The 27,785-nt window shown below is 34.2% G+C and overlaps 1 protein-coding gene across 1 annotated transcript; it reads right to left on the bottom strand.

The window, feature by feature from the left end:
- Positions 1-437: 437 nt before the first annotated feature.
- LOC149780494 (uncharacterized) lies at positions 438-27,785 on the bottom strand. Its single transcript, XM_089936388.1, has 4 exons — positions 26,947-27,785; positions 25,385-25,448; positions 4,546-4,968; positions 438-1,583 (listed from the first exon to the last, which is right to left on the bottom strand). The coding sequence occupies exons 1-4, from the start codon at positions 27,277-27,279 to the stop codon at positions 1,330-1,332; spliced, it is 1,074 nt and encodes a 357-aa protein (XP_089792514.1). The 5' UTR covers positions 27,280-27,785; the 3' UTR covers positions 438-1,329.

The raw sequence follows: 27,785 nt of genomic DNA, 5'->3' as shown, positions 1-27,785 counted from the left end.
AATAGTATATGAATATGTCCAGAGAAATAAACCATTTTAGAAGCCTGTCTAGCAAGCATTTTGCGTGCTTCATTAATGTGCAGCCTATAGCAAAACAATGCCAATAATTTATTGACTTTGTCTAGTTCCAAACAATAATAAAACAACGTATCACAATCTAGAATTCTTCCACCTCTGACAAAATACCACAATTATTTTAATTTTTTTTGGTATTTACTTTTAGGCGCCATTTATCGCAATGATTACAAGGAGTGTGCAGTTCCTTTTGTCTACCCACTTTTGTTTTGGAAATGATTGCATGTCAAATACATAAAAAATCAAGGACTATCTATCCATTCAAACATGCCTGATAGACTTTACGATTTAAAAAAGTGTGTTTGTGTGTGTGTGTTTGTGTGTGTGTCAATGATTTATAAAGTAGCAATGAAAACAAAGTATTCAGCAAAACGAAAGTTTTAATGAGAAGTATGAAATAATTAGAGAAAACAAATGCTAAAATGTCATACAAATATAATCGTCATGCTCATAAGCGCACAAATATGCATATCGGACTAAATTTTGAATACATGAAGTGGTTATTGCTTAATCATGTCCATGAACTTCCAAGTACGGACGGACGGACGGATGTACTGACAAACGAAAACAGTCAAGCTGCCCCTCCGTAAGCTCTTAGGGCATAAAATCTCTCAAACACTTTGTGAGACAGTTGCTTGTTCATGCTATTTCAACAAGCCTTGCTGTGGTAAAGCGACATGTTATACTAATATGCTGAGGTACATGCATCATGTTTTGTTCCGAGTCGGCGGAGGGAAGGAGTTTGATATGGCGTAGCGATGTCATCGAGGCTGCTACATCAAATGAGTTTGTTTTAGCCCACTCAGAACGAAACACAAATTTGGTTTTCTATTGAGTTGATATCCCATTTTACGCCGTCTGAATATTTGTAGCGTTACTGTATGAATGACATTCAAAACGAACATGGATTTATAAAAGTTCGATTCCCTGTGTCTAAAAATATATACGCACGTACGATGTCATTCTGAAAAAGAGATATATCACTCAGTGAATTAACAAATATTTTCAGTTTGAAAGATGTGCAATCAAGTTATCACTCCTCGGCGAATTAGCAGATAAAGGCACGGCTTTAAGGGCAAAAATGAAATGTGCAGTCCTCAGCAAAGTAAAAAACTTACGATTAATTTGTAAAGAGGACAAAAAGCAACATGTCTTTCCTGTGCGAAGAAACAGACCTATGTATACAGGTTGACGATGTTCAAGCGAAGCAAAATATTTAGTCACACTATCCAAGCACTAAAGGCGAAGGTTGGCTTATGCACAGTTTCTTTGATGATATTCAAATGATATATCATTAGTCCAAAAGGATGAGCTAACGTCCAGCTTCGTGACCGTAGCAATGTAACAGGTTAATGACATCCAGTTATAGTCGAAGCTGTGACAGCTGGGGTTAGCTATGCATTCTAATTCGCAGTCACTTTGAGTGTATACGTCGAAAATTGCCAGGTTGTTTCCGCTGATGTAATAATCCACAGTTACAGTAAATGTTGTTCCAAGGGTCCCACAATCTGGCGAAGAAAGAAGGAAAATAACTGTACATTGCAATATTGCAAAATAAAGTGCAAGGTTTGTATTATTATTGCGTTCCTAATACGATATAGTATATAACGTCCATATTTATAAGTCTTAACGTCGTTTTAATGTTTATGACATATTTATGTAGTATTGTATAACAACTGAGTAAACTGTGGCTTAAAACCGGGCAATATCACAGAGATGAAAGAAACACGATATCACCATCATGCCAACAGTATCAGAGTACAAACAACTGGAGTGCGTACGATATGGATCAGTAATTAAGTTTGCATTTATTGACATGTTTACGTCATGAAGTTAATAAAATCTATGTTTAGTTTGGGAAAGAGACAATGAAATTCCAGTCGAATAATGACATTATTTGTGTTTTCCCAGGATATACCGAGTAAAGGAAAAGTAATGTTAATCCGATGATGGGATATCCTTGACCGGTGCCAGCCTCTACAATGATTATGTTTGTTCGCACATTTATTTTGCGGGGTGGGAATCGAACTTGTAGAAAACCAATTAATTAAATTTATTTTGTTACATCACTGACTTTCTGTGCTCGTAAACATGCAAGATTATTTAGTATTATGAAGTCATTAAAGTGTTTTAAGAGGAACACATTTTCGTGTATTTCGGGATTACTCTGAACCACTCATTAATGACCCAATGATACATTAGGTGCATGCCGTGCAGAAAGCTCCCCATCCTATTGTCGAACACATTCTTAGCGATAAAGGAAGCTCCCTTTCCAAGTTTCGTACACATTCATAACAATCAAGAAAGCTCCAATTCCCATTTTCGTACACATTCCTTGCAATTAAGAAAACTTCAATTCCCATTTTCATACACATTCCTAGCGATCAAGAAAGCTCCCATTCCCATTTTCGTTCACATTTTTAGCGATCAAGATAGCTCCAATTCCCATTTTTGTACACATTCCTAGCGATCAAGAAAGCTCCAGTTCCCATTTTCGTACACATTCCTAGCGATCAAGAAAGCTCCAATTCCCATTTTCGTACACATTCCTTGCAATCACGAAAGCTCAACATTTGGATAATTCAGCTTTAAACTATAATTAAAAATGACCTTTTCATATTTGTTCCTTTTACCTTGGTCCTTTTGCAACCCCCCGTCAAACAAACAACAATTATAAAAACGTTTAACTGCTTAAATGAACATGTGCAGATAAACAAGCCGTGTTTCTCATTCACTGCCTTAAATGTCTGTGTCCTCCGGTAAAAACGGAAAGAGAAAAAAGATAAAAAGAGTGATGTATTTAAGTACTTTAATTGAAAATGACAGAAAGAATATTGAAATGATATAGGAAAATTAGATTTAATGCTTATTTAAATGAACCCTTCATTGAATTGAAATTGCTAAAATAGTTCTATGAACAAATCCATTTACTATATTACCTGTAATTTTATTAGTTTTAGATCTAACCATTGCCACGATCCATATACATGAAAGCAAAATCTTCATAAAGCATACAAACATTTCAAGACATACATTTCTTATTACAGGTAGTAAGCATACCTGCTAAAATTGAAATGCTCTTGAAAGCACATCTCATTTTATCCTCACACGTAAGCCAATGCAACAAGACTATAACTGTGTTGCTTGAATCACAAGAATTAATTACACCCGAGATACCAAATATAAAAAAGTTTACCAAAATAGATTTAAAAATGATTTTCTCTCTCAGTTCTCCGTTATACTTGCTGAGTTACGCTTCGTAATATACACTCTTGGTTTTAGCTTAATTGATATAGCCACAAATGAAATAGATCTCAGTTTCAACTGAACCACTGGTGGTTTTGCGTTGCTTAGCACATGGTCTGCATGTTGCCCTCGAGCTTTTATTAAACTAGTGTTGTACATACTAAGTTGCATCCCCGTACAAAGTAGCATGTCCCTGCGGCCAAATGTACTTGAAAAACTGACCATATAACAGACTTTGATGTTGAGGTTGTCTAAGGTGTGGACGTACGTACGGCTGGATGAATGGACAGACACACAAACGGATACCAAAGTAATATCTGTGTGGATCTGTGTGGATAATCTCAAATGGCGATCTGGACAAAAACCTGGTATTAATCATATGTGGCATCTCCTGCAATCCCGATGGTTGTGATACAATTATGCATATTGTAAGAAAACGAGTTCGATGACTCCACTAGTCTCTCCAACCTACCGCATCCCAAACCCATCACTGTTGTTAATTTTGACGTACATACTAAGATACAATCAGTGCAGGATTACAGCGTTCCAGAACCATAAGCACTGAAATATTAGGCTGTCCATTCCTTCCTACAAACTGTAAAAATAAAAAAATAAAAAAAAATAAAAAAACAAAAAGTTAAAAAGTTGGGAAAATACAGTATTGCCATCATTCCAAATCAAAATACTCGTACATGCAGATCGAAATCATTATATATGTTCATTCAATTTTATTGTCAACAATGAATTTTTGTTCTTCTTCTGGTGCTTTTGTTAGGCTGGTGCCATAAGCACGTGCTTTGTGTGCTTAATTGGTAATCCGGTACTGGATACAATTACTTTCAAGAGGAATAGTATCTGAGCGTATATGATATGTCCATTCTTTCACCCAAAAAAGAAACAATCACAAAAAAAACAAAAAATAAAACTAAATGCCAAACAAACAAACAACAACAACAAAAAAAAAAAAAAAAAAAAAAAAAACACACAAAAAAGGAATAAAGAAGAGAATACGTTTTTGTTTTTATAATTTTGATTTACTGTGACTCAGTACCAGTTCACGCACTTCACAGAAGGTACTGAACTATACCTTTTGTGTACGTGTGGATAGCCAAATACATGCATGCATGCATACGCACGTACGCACGCACGCATACGCACGCACGCAAGCACACACACACACACACACACACACACACACACATATGAAAATACAGAAATACTTACTGCCAATAGTAACACAGGTACCAGTTGACGGTTTAAAGCTGTAACCAGGCAAGCACAAACACGTGTTTTGTCTGCAAGAAGTGAGTGTCACAACACATTGTAAATCCGTTGTGCAAGGTGAGTTTACCGGAACTCCACCAGCCGTTGTAGTGGTTGTGGATGTAGTTGTTGTGGTTGTCGTGAGAGCTGAGGTGGTGGTCGTTGTTGTGGTTGTCGTGGGAGCAGAGGTGGCGGTGGTTGCAGACGTAGTTGTCGTGGGAGATGTGGTGCTGGTGGTTGACGTCGTTGTCGGGGCAACAGTAGTGCTGGTTGTTGTTGTCGATGATGCTGTCGTGGGTGTACTGGTTGTTACTGTAGATGGAGCTGTGGTTGATTGGGTTGTAGTAATCGTGGTACTTGCTTGTGTTGAAGTTGTGCCAGTATCTTTGAAGAGAGTCAGGAAAATAATGCATGTTACTAACCGCTTATTATATAAAAAAAACTTAGTAAGTTCAACGTGGAAAATGAATTCATTTAAATATTTTTTTTCATGGTGAAATTCTATATTGCAAAGAAATAGACAATTAGCCATTCATTAGTTTCCAAAGGGTGTGCTAGGTGTTCAAAATTACTCAAAACAAAATAAGCATTTCTTGATTCTACTAAAGATGTGTTTATGTCAGTGCACGTTTGGTTTGTCCAAAATTCCGCCAGGTATCAGAATTGGGACGCAGTTTAAATGGACCTTATTAAGTTTTTGCTCCTGAGTTTGTATTATGCATAGGTAAAATTTCTAAATAAAAAAGATGTCACCATAATTGTCCTATGGGATCATATGTTATTTAAAGTGTATACGGGTTTGATTATGTTGAGTATAAATTTTATTTAGGAATTCAACATGTAACACAGGCTGCCGGTATGAAATATGCAAACAATATGGGTCTGTGGGATTTTAGATAATTTCTATGGTACCTAGTGGCTATCCGTTAAGTCGTTTCGCATGGAGAAGTTTATATTACTGCGAAAAATATATCCCCATGTGCTACACCACTTGAGTCCAAATATTAAAAGCGTTTCGTTCAGCTATTCCAAATAGTCTGCCAGAAGTCTTGTTGAAATCATGACCTTACTTCTTACATCAGCCCTGGTGCCATCCACCAGGAAAGCTTTAAATGATGCCTGACAAATTTAAATTCATTTGGTTGTTAGTACCTCTCCACCTGAAGTCACATCATTAAATCTTCAATAGACACTGGCCCCATCTAACAGGAAAACTTAAAATAACGCCTGACAATTTTAAAATCATTTTGTTGTCAGCACCTCTACTGCCCAAACACATTAACAGGATCTCTATCTATGGTTCCTAACTTTTTATTCTCAATTAATCATGCACCCTTTATAGCTGCTGCTTGTTACGCTTCATAAATTACCCAGATTCACGCCTTGAAAGGATATTCTGATCCAAAATAAATTAGAAATCAGAAAAACTCATGAGAGGGCTTAAGGAAGATGATTGCATATCAGACCTTTGTCTTCCAACTGTACCCCTTATTATCTCCCTAATACATCATACCAACTACATCCTGTGCGAGTAACAAATACTGTACATGCTTCATTACTCCTTCATGACGTTCATGGACTCATTCGTTCATGGACTCATTCATTTTTATGGACTCATTCAGTCATATTGGGGAACTGTTGTTTCAATCTCATTCCAGTTCTGTCAGTTGTGTGTGTGTCTCAGTGTGTGTGTGTGTGTGAGAGAGAGAGAGAGAAATTTGGAATTTTAACGTAGCTTTAACAATTTGTAGTCATATCGCTACGATGTAAGCATTGTGGCAGTTTATAGTGGTGCCTAGCACTGTAGCATCATGCCGGAGATAAGTAACATGATGTCCAACCCAGTCACATTATTCTGACATCAGGCCGACCAGTCCTAACACTAACCTCTTAATGCTGAGCGCATAGCGAGGCAGGTGTTAGTACCATCTTTTCTATGTCTTTGGTATGACTTGGCTGGGGCTCTAACCCGCGACCCCGCATCATGACGTGCCGCTTTTGACCATCTGTATTTGCAAATGGTAATTTGAAGAAAGAAAATCTGTATTGCGTATTAGTCTTTCGTTCTGTTGCAAACATATAATCCTACAATAATAATTAATGTCATAATCAACACTTATGATTTATGCGTCAAAATACGAATCATTATGATTTTTTTCATCTATGTTAATTACTACGAACGAAAGAACTAACCAACATTCTGGTGAAGATAACAAAAAGAGAAAAAGAATGATGGAGGGAAAATGCAAATAATCACATTAGAAAGAAAAGAAAAGGTGACTAATGAAGCAATTAAAGCCACAAACGTAAATATATATGATCATCATCTTATGTCGATACTGGTTTAGAAAGTGAGTTTTCAGAAAAATGCTTAAGAAATTGAAAGATTATGTTGCCAACTTCAACACACCACTGTGAAGTTTGAAAGGTTACAAATAAAAAAGCCTAAAATTAGTGTAATCATCTGATCATTACAGGAAAGTAGATCGATATATATATATATATATATATATATATATATATATATATATATATATATATATATATATATATATATATATATATATATTGGATCCTACAATAATATTTAGGTATATACTTGCGTCTACATTACGTGTAGCACTAGTATTCGAATACAAGATAAAATTCGTCCTTTACCAAAACATGTTCTATTTTCATATAATATAGCTTGTGGCTTAGTCCATCTACCCGATTAAACAAGAAATATGTGAAATGATGCTCGAAATCTAGTTTGTGAAACTGTAAAATTCTTAATAGCAATAAATAAAGGACATTTTCTGTTCCTACGTTAATGCTGGATATATTTCATCGTGTGGTACCAACAGCATGTAATTTTAACGATTGGCGAAGCCATGAGTTAAAATATATAGTTTTGGTACCACAAGATAAAATATATCCGGTTTTAACGAAGGAAAAGAAAATGTTCTTGGAGTGACCTAACTTGCTGCAGTAGATTACATTTTTGTCAGTTTGTTAACTATTTGACCATATTTGAAAACATTGTAAGACCAAATTCAGCAATGCTTCAGAACTAGTTTGTCGCTGTTGTCAAAGAAGAAAGGGGAAATAACTTCAAAGAGACGCGAACGGCGTCTGGTAAAATTTCTTCATCAAAGATAATATTTCCATGTCTTAAATGCATGTTAGTTTTTATTAATTTGCTCCAGCTCACAAAGTACTCGTTTTTCTTGTTGCATGTACAACTTTTGTAGGCACACACAGTCAAGCGTGGCACAGCATAATGGGAAATCTTATATTTTTACATGTGAAAATATAAGGATATATTTTTCTCATGTGAAAATATAGCAATGAAACACTGAGAATTATTTCGCCAAAAAGTCTCAAAATTTCACGCGTTAGTATATAATAAAAGTAGATATTTTATAATGAAATCACTGCTCGCAGATGAAAATGCAGCCCTTGCTTTGCTAGATTGTTCCAGTACAGAGTAATTTTTTTCAAAAAATCATCTTCCAAACATTGCGTTACTGATTGTAGGAATCTGTTAATATTACTTGCGTCCTGTTGAAAGGTAGAATTACAATGGTACAAGGAACATGCGCCCATAGTGACTTAATCCCTACGTCAATCAACTGGCTGATATTTCATTGGCATGGTCGACAGTCTTAAGCACAGTATGGTGCGATGGCAACATAAGAGGTATTGCGAGAACACATACAAGAATGAACATCATTAAAGGCCCACACGTGAACAAAACACGAGAATTAACTTAGCCTTCTCATATAAGATTCATTTAATGGCATTAGTTATATGTCACTGCTCTTCCATATGTAATGTGTGTTGTTTAATTTCATGCCATTGGTCTTAAATGAGATTTCTAATCTCTAACCACGATAACGAGCGGTAGACAACTACTGTTGAATTTTGAATATAATACTCTGTCAATATTTCGCTAATTAAAGTTTTCGTAAGAGCTATAAATGTAAATTCATTAAGAATTTACTGTTTTCAATATGTTGTTTTTTCTTCTTGAAATAAATACATGCAAAAACGTGCAGAGAATTTCATTTTTTTTCTTCATATTGTTGATCAAGAGATACTCCCATGATATTTCTTCATCAACGTTATGATGAATTGGCGTCTTGTCAGAACCATTTCTTGATACAAAACACAAGAGAACATTGTTGTCGTTTGTTTCCTCAGCACTAACGTGAAGAACATTGTTTGCGAACGTTGTCTTGTGTTTGAGAATTCACACTACTTCCAAAGAAGGCGTGGACAAGAATAAAATATGGCTGAACACACCAAGTACCGTTCGGACTACCTCGGTTCTTTATGAAAGAAAGATTAATCGAAAAGTTGCGATTACATCGAAATATTTTTTCAGTCAAAGCTACACGCATTCCAAATAGTCTTTCACCATTCCAATACTCACCCCTTTGGCTAAACAAAGCATATGACACAGCAGACTTCAAGTGCCACTCAACACACAAAACTTATTGCATGTTTTCTTTGACAATGTTTCACAACACACCAATCTTATTGCATGTTTTCTTTGACAATGTTTCACAAGCTATGAAAGTTGAGTTATGAAGGTCATAGTCATATAACGAGCATAGGACCTTGCGAAAAATGAATAAGGTTTTGATTTTGGAAGTTCAAAGTGCATAGAAAGCAAGAACAACAATTGTTACAGCACCACGTGCCAGACGTACACTTAATGAGCACTTGTTTGGTTAAAAAACAACAACAAAAACCACCAGCACTACCACCACCAACAACATAAAACCAGTGACAAAAGTTTCTCAGCCATATTACTATCTAACAGTTGATGACGACCCTTCACTAGATAATATATGGTCAGATACTCTGACGGAGCGTGAAGAGGATAATACGTGAAAACTACTAGCTACCTTAAATCAAATGCTTTGTTGATTTGACGACAGAATTATAATGATCAAACGGCCTATTCATTAACGGGTCAAATTTTCTTTGGACTCCATTTATATTGTAAGTTATTAGGTTACATTTATGCATCGATACACCATGATAATTTAATCCTATAATCGAATACAACGACTGCTTTATGACGTGGCGTCACAGTAACATTATGGTGTATCAGTTTGGATACAGTTTGCACAGTTTCGAAGAAAATGACAGCATTCAGTGCATTAAACCTAAAATGATTATGACAAGTAGTTCCGACAATCACATCCAATTTGTGATTCTATTGGCAGATCAATCCGCTGTGTTCCGAATAATATTCAAACTGCTCCACAGAAAACGTCATAAATAAACAAAGTGCCTATACTAACCGTATGACCTCAAGATCAAGCAATGTTTTAAACGTCATAACTGGGATTCTTCTTTTTGTGGAAAGAGCAGTACATTTACTTTGATAGCTCTAGGAGTTTATCTTTAGCTTCAATTACAAGTTAATTTTGGCAGATTGCTTTCGAAAGCGACATATAAACAAAGCTACATCTGTGTTTTGTTCCGTGTGTGTAGAAAAAAAAATAGTTTGATAACGAGTAGGGATATGTCAAGGCCGTCAAGCCTAGACGTATGTTCCTACGCCGTATCAAACAAGTTCTCCCCCCCACCACCACCCCGACTGAATAAAAAGCACATATATGGTTTTGTATTTATTGCATATCTCCTTTCTCTTCACATATTCTTTTCAATTCGTTAATGTATAGTGTTAAACGTTTGGCCTTTAATGAAAGGTATTATTCAACACTCGAAAAAATCCTCATGTATGTAACCTGGGCTAAGCCTTGATATATGCTGTGTAGTCGCATCATTGGTGTGTCTGCATTGCAGTATTGGTTATTTATTCTTAAAATGTTCAATTTTTACAACTGTCGTTAGGGACATATGAAAAGATTTAAACTGCTCTAATAGGCTTTGGACCAGGAAGGAACCCTTTTTCTTTCACCATTCTTACTTACACACGGCAAACACTATTGTTTTTTTTCTGTTAGATTATTCTGTTCTGAAATATATGTCTGATTTTGATAGCTTAGACAGTGCTAGATCAGTGTATATTTTTCACTAGGCCTGTCAGGGACTATAAGTTTTTCTAATAGTAACCTCAATACACTTCTCGTGGGTCAGTGGTTCTTTCCAGGGTTTTTCCGTGTTCGTCCTCTACTATTTATGCTGGTCGCCATTTATAGCCTATCTTGTGCTGAAAAACGGCGGTTAACCCTATAACGACAACAAAAACAACCTCAATACGCACAATACATATAGTTATGATGACAAATTGGAGTTCTTAACATAATTTATATTGAGCCATGAATAACAAAGTGATTATTAAGAATGCCTGCGTGAGCAATTTCATAACTTTTCATCTGAGACTTTCTACCAATGGTTGAAACACTTGATTTTAATAAAGCCATAAAACTCTTTTCACACTTTTCAGACTGCTGATGATAATGTTGACATGACAAAAACTTTGAGGATGGCTTGTAATAGTTAGCTGGCACTACAAGAAAACCATGATTTTATATTAAGTCAACTGCAAAGAAACCAGTCGTAACTAGAGCACCTAGAAATGTAGAAATTTTTAAATCACATGATTATCCTTAAGAAAACTTCAAACAAATGCTTTTTTATTTTAAAAAATGTGACTTCTTAAAGTAAATGTGACTAAAAATAAAAATGAAGCTTATATATGCATCTGTGAAAATGACATACGTGTATTTTGGAACTTATGACCAGAGATTAATTAATGGTTCTATAGATTTCCATATGTGTTTAATTTAGTGTTTCAACCACTTACACCGAATTCGATTCTTCTAAAACCCATGAAGATGAATCTACTGATACCAAAATCCTGGAGAACTACGTGAAAGTGGCAGTATCCATTGCATAAAGTCTGAGAAAGCACTAGGTATTGAGTTTGTGAGTTTGTTAATGCAGAAAATATCATCCTACACCTATGTCGACTCGTCTATTTAATACAATACTTAAGTCTTACTTAATTTACCTATTGGTGTATGTGACAACAGTCATATCGTGGCACAAAAGACGTCACAAAATGAGTTCAAATAATTATACAAAGATAACTTGCAACCAGAAGTATGTGAAGTTTTTACATCAATCTTGAATTGAAGGATATATGAATGGAATAAAAAAAACAATACAATTGTTTGACCAACAAGCGGATTTCTGAAAAGAGGTTCACTATAAATAATTTGCTTTACACAATCTCAACCAACAAATCATTGAAATTACAATAGCTGATTTTGTATATTCAAAAGGTTTGGGAAGGATTTGAGATAATACGTACTGAATGTTTCAAATATATAGGACAAGGTTTGATTGGTGCCGATGTTGGCTCCCAAATCAGTGTCTGTAAGAGAATTTGTTATGATTACGTTATATCCTTTATTTGTTTGCTGAAATGTGTATACACTTGATACAACGCAATAGTGTGAAATTAGCAGCTAGTTTTTGTTTCGAAGTAGGCGTGTGTTCAATCACATATTGAAGTTGTTCCTGATTTATGTATCTTCCAAATCCTCAAAAATTAGCAAGCAGGCGAGAACTTGTTTAATTTCTTGACAGAAGAAATTTGTTGTAACCATTTAACACTCGTCCATATTTTATATATGTTCTTATTTGTGCTATCTATAAAGAGCAGAAAAATGAAGACAAACTGCATCCATTAGCTCATCCGTTACAGATCCGTCACTAGAGGCCTACATAAAAATGAAGACAAACTGCATCCATTAGCTCATCCGTTACAGATCCGTCACTAGAGGCCTACATAAAAATGAAGACAAACTGCATCCATTAGATCATCCGTTACAGATCCGTCACTAGAGGCCTACATAAAAATGAAGACAAACTGCATCCATTAGCTCATCTGTTACAGATCCGTCACTAGAGGCCTACATAAAAATGAAGACAAACTACATCCATTAACTCATCCGTTATAGATCCGTCACTAGAGGCCTAAACAAAAATGAAGACAAACTGCATTCATTAACTCATCCGTTACAGATCCGTCACTAGAGGCCTAAATAAAAATGAAGACAAACTGCATCCATTAGATCATCAGTTACAGATCCATCTCTACACAGACATATTTCACAGGATTACCAACCATTACATTTTATATTACTTTAAACAAAGCTGACGTTCAAATATCGATAGCAATTTTCATGAGGGATTTTTTCTTTGTGTTTGATCGCATATCATTGCATTCTATAGCATAAATCGTAATCAATCTTAATATTTTGGTGAGAATAATTAAAATATTGAAAACATAAAGGAATAAAGTTCACAGCAAAAGCAATAAAAAAAAAGAAGCATCGCTTTTGGCAGTTGTGACTAAAATGACCTGAAAGAGGGAATGATGGTAGAAACTAAATATTCCCGTGCACTTTGTCATTCAGTATGTATGTATGTATGTATGTATGTATGTATGTATAAAAAGCCCAAGATTAACTATCAAAAATCCCAATATCTACTATCCACACAAACGTACGCGCACGCATACAAAATACAAAATCAACTCACACACACACACACACACACACTACAGAGGGAAGAAGAAACAACAAACCCAAAATATACTATCCACACAAACGTACGCAAACACATACAAACTCCAAATAGACTATCCACACATGAGAAGAAGGAAAAATAGCCCAATATACACTCGCATCACAGAGGGAAGAAGAAAGACCATAATATTCTAACCACACAGATGGAAGAAGAAGAAAACCATTATACACTATCAACACAGAGTAAAGAAGGAAAAGTTTTTTTTTAAAGCACCAAAGCCCTCACCTATAATGACCAACTCTATCAAACACCCGCACCCACACACACTCTATAACCCATTTAACCAGTTATTCTATGGCGTCAGTGTTTGATTTTGGATTAAAAAAATCAAGACACAAAATGACACAAAATGATGGATGAACATACTATACTATTTTTTTTTACCCACTTCCATGCCTAATGTGCGTGTATGAAGGAAAACGTCCCTTTCATTTCAATTCTAACTAAAAAATGACCCAGAGGAATATAGAGAGGCGAAAGAGCACATATTCATGCAGTGTCAATAAAAACAAAACATGCCATCCTTATTATAAAAGTCAAGGCCAAGAGACACTTGCGTTTTCTTTCTGGTCTATTCTCTTTTATAAGTTAGTATGAAACCTCACATCAGGGCCAACGCATCGGCTCAAATTTTCGATTTATCCATTCCCATCTCTTTACTGGAAGAAGTTTTTCCTCATCATCAATTTCTATTTCTTCTTAACCCCTCTCCGCTTTCTCCTCTTGTTTCTGTTTCTTCTCTTTTCTCTTAGGGCACTCTGAATCCCAGTGTCCTTTCTCCTGACAATTGTCTTTCTTTCTTGGACAAAAGAGGTATTCTGGAGACAAATACCCATTTACCTTGCAGATGTAGCAAACTTCGTCAGCACTTATACACTTTCGTATGACTTTCATCAAATCAACGACCAGACGGGTAAGATTTTTGCCACTTTCGCCTGTGAATTATGTTTTCGTATGACTCTTAGCGAATATTAGCAAATCGTTCACCAGCAGGTCGATCTGTGCTTACCCTTCAATATTCCTGATCGTTTGAGAGTTGAATGAATAATCTGGCTCTAAGACACTCTACCTATATATAGGGACCTGTTGCGTATAAAACCTAGTCAAATGAAATTTTGCAATAAGATGAAACGATTTCATTGAGAAAGTAAGAGGCCGTGTCTCCTCACACAATAGCTAAAGTGTTAGCTCAAATCCGTGTCAGCGATCTCGAAGACTACAAGACTACGTATGTTAGCTTGAATCAACGCTCTCCACTTATGCCACAAAACCAAAGAGTCATGATTTACGCCAAAATAAATTCGTTCGGTCCATACTAAATATTACCACATTTGAGGAACGCAAAAATGAACGTCCAGAAAATTGAGAACGACGGCTTACACCTAGAAAGAAAATGCAAAGAGTTCAAGTAGTGTGTAAAACTAAGTCAAATTAAACTTTTACAACCAAGATAAAACAATCTATTTTCCACGGAGAAAGCAGACACCAAGCGCCAGTGGTGATCCGTGTCACACATCACTTTTCAGAATGGTTTGGTAGAGGTTTGTGCTTGAAGATGATATAATTATCTCATATTCAAAACCATTTGCATCCCCTACAGAATGAGATCGAGAGGTTGAGAGAACAACGGTGGTAAATCCGGTAGGATGACATAACCAACAAGACCAGTGAAGAAATAAATTTGTTTGGCACCTCATGAAGATTATTTTTTACAATCTAGTAGCTCCAAAAGTGACTTGTAGAACAAATTTAGAACGATGACATACACCTACACGATTAAATTAAATGGTTTACGTCAATGGTTGCTATTTCTGTGTTGTTAAATGTTCGTACAAACGATATGTGTGTAAGCGAAAGCTAGCACACACACACACACACGCACGCACATGCACATAAGTGTTACTGCATTGGGTGACAGTAGAACGGCCAGTACTTTAGTCTGGAGTGTTTTGAGAGATGGACAGACAGACTTAACATTACATTGGAGAGAGAAAGAAAGAATGGTAAAGAAAAATAAGCAAACGTAGGACATCATTTTTGATTCTGTTATTTTTGAGGCATTATAAGACAAAGATTATTGAGACAACCATACATTCTGTGTGAAATATGTTCCTTATTTCATTCATTCATCAATTTTATAAATAGGTAATGTGATATGTATTGTCGACTAACTGCTTAACATTTGCTTAACATATCTCAAATTTAAGATATGTCCTGTATTTTGCAGCACACGCTACAATGTTGCAAAATTTTCACAAATCTAAGGACGGGGAAAAATAAAATAAAAAAGCAGTACCAAAACACATATTGTTCTATCGACAGTCTAAACTGAGAGAATATAGGTCAAATATTGTTACATTTTTTCTGAACGTGTGTTTTGGTTTTAGAATTCAGAGTTACCCATAGACAGGGTTATACAGTGAAATATCACTCGCGTCATTCTTGAAAAAGCCTTGTGTTTGTTTCTTTTCTTAAAAAATGGTAGAACTAATGTTATACATTTTTTCGGTTACACACTGCAGTGCCAAAACAAGGATAAAGCTAAGATACCTGAATTGTACAATCTCGTCAACTCAAGATTTTTTTTTCATCCAACGATTTACTGATAGAAGAAAAATATCGTTTTACAGTTTTTATGGTGTACGTTTTTTAAAAGAGTTTTACCTGACAATCGGAACAGTTCACATATTTATAGTAACTACTGATCAAAATTTTGGAGAGGTATCTTCAAACGGAACAAATACCATTAGGATTTCAAACTTATGACAACGGAGAGAGACATACATACATACATACATACATACATACATACATACATATATATATATATATATATATATATATATATATATATATATATATATATATATATATATATATATATATATATATATATATATATATATATATATATATATATATATATATATATATATATAATCATTGTTCTTTCTTTAAATTTAATTGTTACTAGATATCTTCCTTATCGCCTATTGACCAGTAGGTGACTGGCACTGTAATACTGACTAAACTATTGATTAAAGTAGTTTTATAAGAAATTTTCATTGAAGAAAATGATTGTACTGCTTGATTTGTGTCCAATGCCATTATATGTATTAATTCTATTTGTTCTCTAAAATCAATCTCCAGGTAGCAATTACGGGTTATTTTATATGTTGATAACAATAACAGGTTATTTTACATATTTATTACAATAACAGGTTGTTTTATATGTTGATAACAATAACAGGTTATTATATATATTGATAACAATACCAGGTTATTTTATATATTGATAACAATAACAGGTTATTTTATATACTGATTACAATAACAGGTTGTTTTATATGCTGACAACAATTACAGGTGGTTACATATGCTGATAACAATTACAGGTGGTTACCTATACTGATAACAATTACAGGTGGTTACCTATACTGATAACAATTACAGGTGGTTACATATACTGATTGCTACACTAAGGAACCTCATTAGGATACATGCTATTCGTGTACAGTAAATTGTCAAACATTTAAAGACGCAGTAAAAATGGTGTAAAGGTAAGACTACGATTTAATCAAGACTAAATGTAAGAGCGAGAGTTGGAACCTTTCTTGAAATTTTTTTTAAAAATAATTATTATTGCAGAACGCAAGTAGGCTCATTATTGAGCGAATGAAACTTCTGCCTGGCTCGAAATTGAATTTTCTCTATTTCCAAGGACCTTTTTACCTCAGGTATTGTCATATGAAGACTCTTTAATACTTCAAAATAATTTGACTCTAATCACCTAATGACTACACATCATGAAACTTTGATTTGCGTACGTTTAGAGGCTTCACATTTGTATGTCCCATCAGCAAACCTTTATAAACCAAAGATTAGTACTTGACGATACGCATCACGAAACACGAAATTACTGAACACATGCGCTAGAATATCCCGAAGATCCTTTTTTCTAAGAAATTAGGGGTGATTTATTTACAAAACTAATCCATGCTGCCATAAAATCTCGTCCATGCAATACATTAGAAGGTATGCTTCTAGAAATCGACTAATTATTCGGTTTGAGAAATTTCTTCCCAACACAGATTCCCCGTAATCAACAAATAATTACTAAAATTTGACAAAGCTATAAACGGAAACGTAAATACGAAAAACACATACTTTGGGTTTTATTATTATTGTTATTATTATTATTATTATTATTATTATTATTATTTTTTCCCCTCAGTTAACAATTCAATGTTGCAACAATTTTGTTTCATGAGTACGACTTTTGTCCCTTTTGGTGAATAAGCTGGGATGTTGGTTGCTTTAAAGTTGTTGTTTAACGTCATGATATAACATTACTTCGACCTCTTGAAACTATTGAAAGAAACAAACAAATCTATTTGAGCTTGTGAATCACATATGCCCTCTGATGTCAAGTACGTACAGATATACAATTAAACATTCCAAAAATAAGTTCGAAAACTATGTATACCCGAAACACCCACAAAGCTTTGTCCAAAAAGGGTTCAAAAAGAAAGCAAAGATATAAAAAGGTTTAAAACAGCCTGAAAAAAATCGCACCTTATCAAAATGCATAACATCATGCCTCTTAAGATTACGTGGTCTGTCTCAGGTGGATTATGCAAAACTGTACCATACAATTTTTCTTTCAAAAAATGTAATTTTATAATATTCCAACTATTTAATCTGTTGGTGTCATAACTGAATAGAAAACAACTGACATTTTAATGGTCCTTTTGTATCAAAGGCGGGTTTCACTGTAGTGGGTTGCGCTTTTAATTTGGCTAAACACGTTCAGGTGACCTTTAGTTCCTGTTTAAAACTTAGACTGTTCAATAAATTATTTTGTGACCATCATCCTGGTTCTGTTATTGTGCATTGGTTTTCATATAAAAGTAGTAATCAACACCATTAATTATTCCTGTTTAAGCATCTGGAGTGGACTAAGTCTTTTATTTGTGTTTTTCTTTATTTCAATTGTTGTCTGGAATTACAAAGTGCTCATAGATTGTACGAAAAGATCACTATTTAGCGAATATTGTGAATTCGTTGAAAGACTTTTCTGGTTATATCGACACATTTTAAGATTCAAGGGTCCGCCACATCTGCACATTAAAAATTGGACTTCATTCGGATCACCAATGGAACTCATTTGGAATACCCTATACTTTTGGACGATGTGATAGAACTTTTAGGACTAATTGGGATGTAACTCACACTACTATAAGTTGTAAAATTATATATATATATATATATATATATATATATATATATATATATATATATATATATATATATATATATATATATATATATATATATATATATATATATATATATATATATATATACATATATGTGTGTGTGTGTGTGTGTGTGTGTGTGTCCTTTTTGTATCATCAGTGAATTATCCAGTGGCAAATATAGTGTAGACAATATTGATGGTATATTAAAATGATTTGTTTTTATACATACCTATCATCTAGTTAAATTTGCAGCGTTTACTTAATTGACAGTGCCTGCGCGAGGGTTCGAGTTGCCCGGTGGCATTTTCACAAGATGTTATTCCGTATTCTCTCTCTCTCTCTCTCTCTCTCTCTCTCTCTCTCTCTCTCTCCAAATGCAAATTTTGACAAGATTTATCTCATTTGCACGAAGATGACAGTGAAGGTGAAATGCTATGCAAATTTCAGGACCCTTCACCAATTTTGCCAACAACTTCCGTAAGGTTACTTATGCATACAAAATATTCTCTTTGGGAATCAAAATTAAAAGTGAGTTTACATCATCACTACTTTAGACTGATATTATCATCACGTGCCTTTGGTATAAATGCCAAAATGTCTTATCTTAAAAAGCTTCAATTGTATAATTTTCAGTCAAAGAAAACTATCGCAAAAATACTCTTTTAAACTTTTTTTGGGGGGGAACATAAGACACTGTGTTGTCCTAGAGAAATTGTGGGGCTTTTTGTAATTCGGATTTAATAAAAGGCACTGCCTGTCTTGTCTTACAGGATTAAAATTGTGGGGCTATTTTTTTTAAAAACTTTAATATAATACATTGCCTGTACCATCCTGCAATGCTGATACTGATATTCGTATTCTAAATGAAGATTAAGAGACAACACAAATAAGGGTCAGTATACATGTTTCATAAAAAATGGAGAAAATGCATTCGATTATGTTTTGACTACAGAAAATCATTTCTCTTCTATCACCTTCAGAGTACAATGGGGGCCCCGAGAAGCCGAGTGGTCTAAAGCGTTCACCGTTACGTATCACTGACGTCTCACTTCTGTCTGCGTGGGTTCGAGTCTCAGGCTCGGCTAACGTGGGTATGTGAGAAAGCTTGCCAGTAGCTTCATCCCGGGGTTTTCCAGGGTTCTTCTTCCACCAGTTATACTGGCCGCCATGTATAGCCTACCTTGTACTGAAAATGGCGGCAAACCCTACAACAACAATAGCAACAGAGTACAAAGGTTTACATAATTGTCAAATTATAGTCCATTGTCCTTCTCGGAAAAAAACCCATCAATTAATTGTCATAATTACACGAATTTAACAAGGCTACAGTATAAATGGAATCTTTTGTTTTTGTTTTTGTTTAAACTGCAATGCAACCAGAAACATTGTGTAATTAGAAGAATACTTTTAATGGTGGTAGTATCGGATAGACCAGAATGCAATCGATGAAAAAGCTTAACCATTGATGCTCTTTATTACCCATGTTGCCAATCGATATTTGTAAAAACTATAGTCATCGCTTTAATGGCGACTGTACAGATTAATCTATAATATATCAAGGGTGCAAAAGTGCATGATTTTCAAAATCAAAATCCGTGTGTGTTTTGGAATCTCGTTAAAAGTCCGAAACTCTTCAGTAATTAAACGAACAATAATAGGAAGTTTTAACACAGTTTTGGATACAGGCGTTATTTAGTCATTTCTACTTTATCAAATTGCATGATATTTATTTAGCAAAAGCAGTTTTCGTTCAAATTGATATTTAGCAAAAGCACTTTTCGTTCAAATTGATATTTAGCAAAAGTAGTTTTCGTTTAAATTGATATTTAGCAGTGGTATTTATCCTTCAAATTGATATTTTGCAGGTGTGTTTAATCCTTCAAATTGATATTAAGCTGAGGCACTTAACGTTCAAATCGGAGCAATGTTCTTATTATACCAAGATGTAAAGAAGGTGATTCATCTGAAGGAATTAAATGTAGAGGGATAACGATGCTTTGTTGTATATGAAGACTTTTCACTAGCATATTAAATCCTAGACTTTCCACATGATCCATTACATATGATAACATGACTGACATTTTATAGAAAACTCTTTACATACCATTATTGATTTTGAAGAAAGTATTTGATTAAATAGAAAAGACAAGTTTAATGAAGAAAATAATAAATAATAAAACCGGTCACCCAGTTGTATATGATGGGTTTTCTTGTTGTTGGGTTTAACGCCATTTTTCAGCACACGATAGGCTATGCATGGCGGCCAGTATTAATGGTGGAGGAAGAACCCGTGAAAACTCCAGGAAGAACCACCGACCACCGAGAAGCTACTGGCAAACTTTCTCACATACCCACATTGGCCGAATCCTAGACTCAAACCCATGCAGACAGAGGTGAGATGGCGGAGAGCGCTTTAGATCGCTCGGCCACTCTGGGCCCCTATTATATGGGTTGCATATTATGGGTTGTATATGAGGGGATGTATAGTATGGGTTGTATACGGTTTGTTATATAAGATGGATTGTATATGATGGGTTGTATACGGTACGTTGCATGTACTGGGTTGTGTATTATGGGTTGGATTTTATAGGTTGTGTATGATGGGTTTTATACGGAGGGTTACATACGATGTGTTGCATATTATGGGTTGTGTACGGTGGGTTTTATACGATAAGTTGTATATGATGGATCGTACATTATGGGTTATATTATATGATTAAGTATGTTATATAGATACCTATTGGCGAAATAAATTTCTTATTTTCTTTCATTACTATATTTTCACATGTGAAACTATGATATCCCATCATGCCATGCGACAACAAAAACGAGTACTTGGTGAGCTAAAACAAATAAATAGAAACTGACTATAATTTTAGGCATGGAAATTAATCTTGGATATAAAAAAATTGACCTGAATCCGTCCTTGTATCTCTGAAGTTAATTTCCCTTACTTCCTTGACAAGAACTTGCTGTATCAGACTTGCGATGTTTAAGGACAGGGTCAAACAGTTTACCAAATAATATAAATGTAATTTAATGCGACGTATTAGCGCTTTCTTAAGTCACGTATGTAATATGCGAACAGGTTATGAAAGTGAGGTGAATTTACGAAATGCTTATGTGCCGAAGAGTTAATTTAATATTCTAAATTGCTATTCTGGAGCAAGTTTTGCATAAATAAATAAAAAATCAGTAACGGATATATTTCATCATGTGATGCCAAAACTTTTATATTTTAACCTATAGTTTCGACACTCATTAAAATATCATGTTTTGGGTACCACACGATGAAGTATATCCGTTGCTAACGCATGAAAAGAAAATGTCCCTTTGTATACGATGTATTGTATATGATGGGTTGTATAAGGTGGAATGTATCTCATGGGTTCTATACAATGGGTTGTATATTATGGGATTTATAACAGGTTGTATACGATTAGTTGCATACGGTGGATTGCATATGATGGGTTGTATAAGGTGGATTGTATATTATGGGTTTTATATGGTGGATTGTATATGGTGGGTTGTATATGTTGGATTGTAAATGATGGGTTGTATACGATGGATTCTATAATATGGATTTTGTAATAGGTTTTAAAGGATGGGTTCTATACGGTTGATTTTATATGATGGGTTTTATAATAGGTTGTATACGATGGTTGTATGTGATGGATTGTATATAATGGGTTGTATACGATGGATGGTATATGATGGGTTGTATACGACGGATTGTATATGATGGGTTTTATAATAGGTTGTATACGATGGGTAGTATATGATGGATTGTATATTATGGGCTGTATACGATGGGTTGTATATTATGGGGTATATATGATGGGTTGTGTATAATGTCTTGTATATAATAGGTTGTATGCGATGGGTTGTGTATGATGGCTTTTATATTATGGGTTATATATGATGGGTTGTGTATAATGCCTTGTATATAATAGGTTGTATGCGATGGGTTGTATATGATGGCTTTTATATTATGGGTTATATATGATGGGTTGTGTATGATGGCTTTTATATTATGGGTTATATATGATTCGTTGTGTATAATGCCTTGTATATAATAGGTTGTATGCGATGGGTTGTATATGATGGCTTTTATATTATGGGTTATATATGATGGGTTGTGTATGATGGCTTGTATATTATGGGTTGTATATAATAGGTTGTATACAATGGGTTGTATATGATGGATTGTATATTATGGATTGTATACGATGGATTGTATATTATGGATTTTATAATATGTTGTAAATGATGGATTTTATAATAGGTTGTATATGAAGGGTTGTATATGATGGATTGTATATTATGGGTTGTATACGATTGATTGTATATTATGGATTTTATAATAAATTGTAAATGATGGGTTTTATAATAGGTTATATATTATGGGTTGTATACGATGCATTGTATATTATGGGTTGTATATAATAGGTTGTATACGATGGGTTGTATATGATGGCTTGTATATTGTGGGTTGTATATTATGGTCTGTATATTATGGATTGTATATAATATATTTTATATTATGGGTTGTATATAATGGCTTAATGAAATCAAGTATTTATTATGGTCTGTATATTATGGATTGTATATAATAGGTTGTATACGATGGGTTGTATATGATGGCTTGTATATTGTGGGTTGTATATTATGGTCTGTATATTATGGATTGTATATAATATATTTTATAGTATGGGTTGTATATAATGGCTTAATGAAATCAAGTATTTATTAATTTATTAGGACTTTCAAGCTTTTATACAGCTAGTGTGTTGGTAATTGGCTAATATTTTTAAAATTGTTCAAGAAAGTATAGTTAACGTTGACATACAAACCTCGAATGCCACACTTATTAAATTTGACACTTAAGAGATTATATGTGAATTAAATTAGAATTTAGTCGAGACAATCATTATCTTTAAACAGAGTACTATTTTGTATGTAAATGTAGAGCCTTCGAATCGCACCGTTATCTGCCTAAATGTCTCAATGTACACCAGTCAGAGGCGGACTTTGATTTGCAAATTCAAAACAGAAGTAATTGTTCAATGAAATCGATATATTTACTATATACATGGAAGTATAGAAGGCAATTACAAGAATATTGTACTGTTATGTATATTTAATTTAACTGTTTGTTTGTTAGTTTTAATTTTTTTTTTAATTACATGTTATTGTGATGTAACATTGTATGCTGGACTTGATATTGTCCAAAACTGAGATCATTTCTTCTTGACCTGCTTGACCTTTTCATTTCATTTATGTAAATAACTAATAATAGTTTCATTATTCTCTATGTGTACGAGCTTACTATCAGGATTATTATTCAGGTAAACAAGAAGGAGTTAATATGTTGATCATGGCCAGGGTTTCGGAGATTCCTAAGTGAATTTTGTAGGCTATTGTGTTGTAAGTAAACAAGGCTTAATTGATCATTATAGAAGGTTATTTTCCAATAGATAATGGTTGTCTTTAGAAAATGCTAAATGAGACCTGAGGCCAAGCAGAGAATTGTATTATCTTGTGATTGTGAGGATTTTACAAGTCGTGCTTTAACATCTAGCACTTTAAGTTGTACTATGTTGTGACCATTTTGGGTTGAATTTTATTTTCTTCAAAAATTATTGAATTCAAGTGATCTTTTCTCTCTGGAAACTCAAAAGTACACTGATAAGATTCTTGGATAAAGACATTCACTGGAATTTATACTGAATTCAAATCTGGAATAATATTTCTGCGATTCAACAAGAGACTGTTGACATATCAGTACTTCGTAGCCTACGCCATCGCCTTCAATTTTGGATCTTTTCGGAAGTTGAACTAAGTTTTATCATGGATTTAATTTGCAATACCGTAAGTACTTTTTCCACATTTTTCACTTTATATTCTAGGGAAATAATTTATTTGTTAAATTTTACAATGCTTGTTGTCTACACTCTTTTCTGTTAAATATTTTAGGAGCACATGCTCGTAACGATACACTGTAATGAATAATACTAATAAAATAGCTCATTATTTATTTTATGTATATATTTTTCCATCTCACTCATATGCTTAATATTTTCTATATTTTAGATGTAGTTTATATATTATGGCAGTATCGAACATTATGTAATCAAAGATATTCTAGTTAGGGTGTTATACTTACCGCAGAAAAATGAATTATCGAGAGAAATATTTAAGAAACCTCCTCAGTATTTTACAGGTATTGCGAAAATATTGTAATAGTAATATTTGTTTTTACATTTTTGAAAACTTAAACAAATATTCAGTAAAATAATACGTATATAAGAAAACAGTGCCTGACATTAAGCCATCATAAACGTATATTCAGTAATCATCTGTCCATAATATTTGATAGAAGACAATTATAATCAAATCTAAATAGACATAACAATAGCTATTTATTTATCCATCTTTATACTTTCCTATTTCTGTCTCTGTCTCTGTCTCTGTCTCTCTCTCTCTCTCTCTCTATACATACATACACACACACACACACACACATATATATATATATATATATATATATATATATATATATATATATATATATATATATATATATATATATATATATATATATATATATATATATTGCAAACTACTAATATTGCTACTACTACTACCAGGGCCGGATTAAGGCGTTCAGGGGCACTAAACACTGAAAATATTATGGTACCCCCTTCCTCCTACAAAATGTGAAACTTAAAAAACAAAACAATACAGGTGGGAAAATCCAAGTATTGCCATAATTCCAAATCAAATGCTTGTACATGCAAATTGAAAAGGTCATAAATAATTCATTCAGTTTTATCATCAACAATTAATAGGAATTTGTTGATACCCTCATTGGGCTGGTACCCTAAGGGTGTGTTTAGTGTGATTAACAGGTAATCCGGCCCTGGCGACTACTACTACTGTTAACAGCGATACAGCGACGTTTTTCTTTGACTCACAACATTTTGGTGAACACCTTCCTTGATCAATGCAATCACTTAAATGTCGAAAGTCGTTTGCAATCTGGAAAAAAAATTGTTGCTATTATAGTTTGAATTTATTGATTAAGATCATACTTGTGGTGATTAAATGATGAAAAATTAAGAAAATAATGAAGGTATGGTAAGAAAATTAAGAGAAGAAAAAGAAAAAAAAAACGTTGGCCTGCTCCAAAAGATGATGTAAAAGAAAAATGATATTAAGAAAGCTTTAAAAAAGAAATGGCAACAACGATATGGGTATAAGCAGCGTTGAGCACAAAATAGCTTGCAAACTGAATCTCGCTCTTACGACGTAACGAATATGTAGAAGTGCCATTTAATCAAGAAAACGTAATTAGTACATCATCGATAAATAAATGATTTCACTTGAGTTTTTGGGAATAGTTTGTTTTCGCGAGCCTTTCATTCCACGAGTTTCATACATTTTTATATTAAAGAACTCAAAATGAAGACTATTAAAATACAAAAATACCGATTTCATTGAATGAAAGAGCAGAATAGAGCAGTGAAATTGGTACGAAATACATTCAGATTTCCGCATCACCACGCCTTGCTTTAAATGACGTCATAATGTGTTATTATTCTTGTTGCACATACAACAAATATGACATGGAAAACGCTGTCACGTGATATATTCATATAAACGAATTCCTCGTGACATACTGATTTGTAGAGATCTAAATATTCGCTATGATAACTTCTTAGAATTCTGTTCCTTTTTGTAGGATGCCGGTTTTATGGATTTTTGTGATTGTTACAAAACAAGATTTATAATACTCAATAACAGTGAGCTACATGTAATGACAATATAACCCCATTCCCTCTCCCTCCCCATTACTGCACCCAGTACAAGTAATTTTCAGCAAAACCACACAATCAGATTCCCACGAGAAGTAATGGATTTACAGTCTTCAGTAAAACCACACACTCAGATTCCCACGAAAAGTTGTTGTTATTGTTGTAGGGTTTAACGCCATTTTTCATCACACGATAGGCTTTACATGGCGGCCAGTATTAATGGTGGAGGAAGAACCCGGGAAAATTCCGGAAAGAACCACCGACCCACGAGAAGCTACTGGCAAGCTTTCTCACATACGCACATTGGCTGAATCCGAGACTCGAACCCACGCAGAGAGAGGTGAGATGGCAGTGATACGTAACGGACAGCGCTTTAGACCACTCGGCCACTCGGCCCCCCTCCCCCCCCCCACGAAAAGTAATGGATTTACAGTAAAAGAGAAATTCAAGCAAAGTTGATACCAATGATCATTGTTTCAATTACAGAGCCAAAATTCGTCACAAAACTTTTGTAATAAATGTAATAAAGTAATATTTGAATTTATATCCTTTAATGTAACTTGTAGAAAAATAAGTTTCGAGCAGTTCCGGTGTTTGAACAAGCCGTTTTCGAATAAACAATATGTTAATGCAACTTCATTATTTTTATCTTAAGAAATTATACTGTTTTGATCAGGTTATAATCGACTCGAAAATAACTTTATTGAACAAAGCATACACACCTGTACGTCAACGCCCCACTCGACGTCATAGTACATGTATCCAAAACGTACTTCAAGAACCACGTTATCTCTACAAAGGTAGGTGTCCAGTAATTCACATGTAGACGGCTTGGCGAAGTTGAAAGACTGGCACTGGTGCTGAATACAGAATTTTGCACACTGTAAGGCCGATGCGGCAGTAACATTCATTAAAGGAGTCAGAGGAAGAGCTCTGTCTGACATAGGTACCGCTTTAGCAACTATTTCCCTTAAAAGGCCTGATCCCAATACGGGCATTAGCAATACATATACTACGCAGCAGACCTTGACAAAATTTGTCTCAAATTCTTTCATCTTAGTTATTTCTGATCTAACACTTATCAAAGTCGTATCAGACTGACACGTCCCTTCAGTCCTCGAAAACAAAAAACTATATGTCCTTAATGAAAATAACTGTTTATGTTCTAGCTGTCATCTAACTACGTTTCCAAAGTCAATACTTTTAATATTCCGATCCAATATTACACAATAAACCTTATCAAGGCTATATGCTATTTACTACCGTGGTACTCAATTTCAAATGGATTAATTAAATGCACAATTTCAGCCTCATTTTGACGTCAATGAATATATCTTCAGCGTTAAGTGATTTATCGTCACCTTAATGAGATTTCCATGAATATAACGGAATGAAATGACTCTCAATTCCTGGTTTGCGACCAAGTCTGATTAAGAACGCGCTGCAATATTGTGGAATGCTTTTAACCACCGAGTGTAAGAGAATTCTACATTAGACGTGCTTTTAATCGATGTCAAACGATGTATCATCGGATGGATGCACCCCTGTTGCTCTGATAAAA

The sequence above is a fragment of the Sinohyriopsis cumingii genome, chromosome 16 (assembly GCF_028554795.1).
Source record: "Sinohyriopsis cumingii isolate HCF-2022 chromosome 16, ASM2855479v2, whole genome shotgun sequence".
In the NCBI taxonomy this organism is placed as follows: domain Eukaryota; kingdom Metazoa; phylum Mollusca; class Bivalvia; order Unionida; family Unionidae; genus Sinohyriopsis; species Sinohyriopsis cumingii.
Note: the sequence above shows the minus strand (reverse complement) of the source record. Positions and strands in the feature narration are given on the sequence as shown.

Excerpts from the sequence above, each read along its gene's own strand:
- LOC149780494 (XM_089936388.1), bottom strand. The coding sequence starts at position 27,279 with ATGAAAGAATTTGAGACAAATTTTGTCAAGGTCTGCTGCGTAGTATAT. Across the intron at positions 4,969-25,384 it reads AAGGTGTTCACCAAAATGTT|ATACTGGCACAACTTCAACA; the intron begins GTGAGTCAAAGA and ends CTCTCTTCAAAG. Across the intron at positions 1,584-4,545 it reads TACCTGTGTTACTATTGGCA|ATTGTGGGACCCTTGGAACA; the intron begins GTAAGTATTTCT and ends TTTCTTCGCCAG.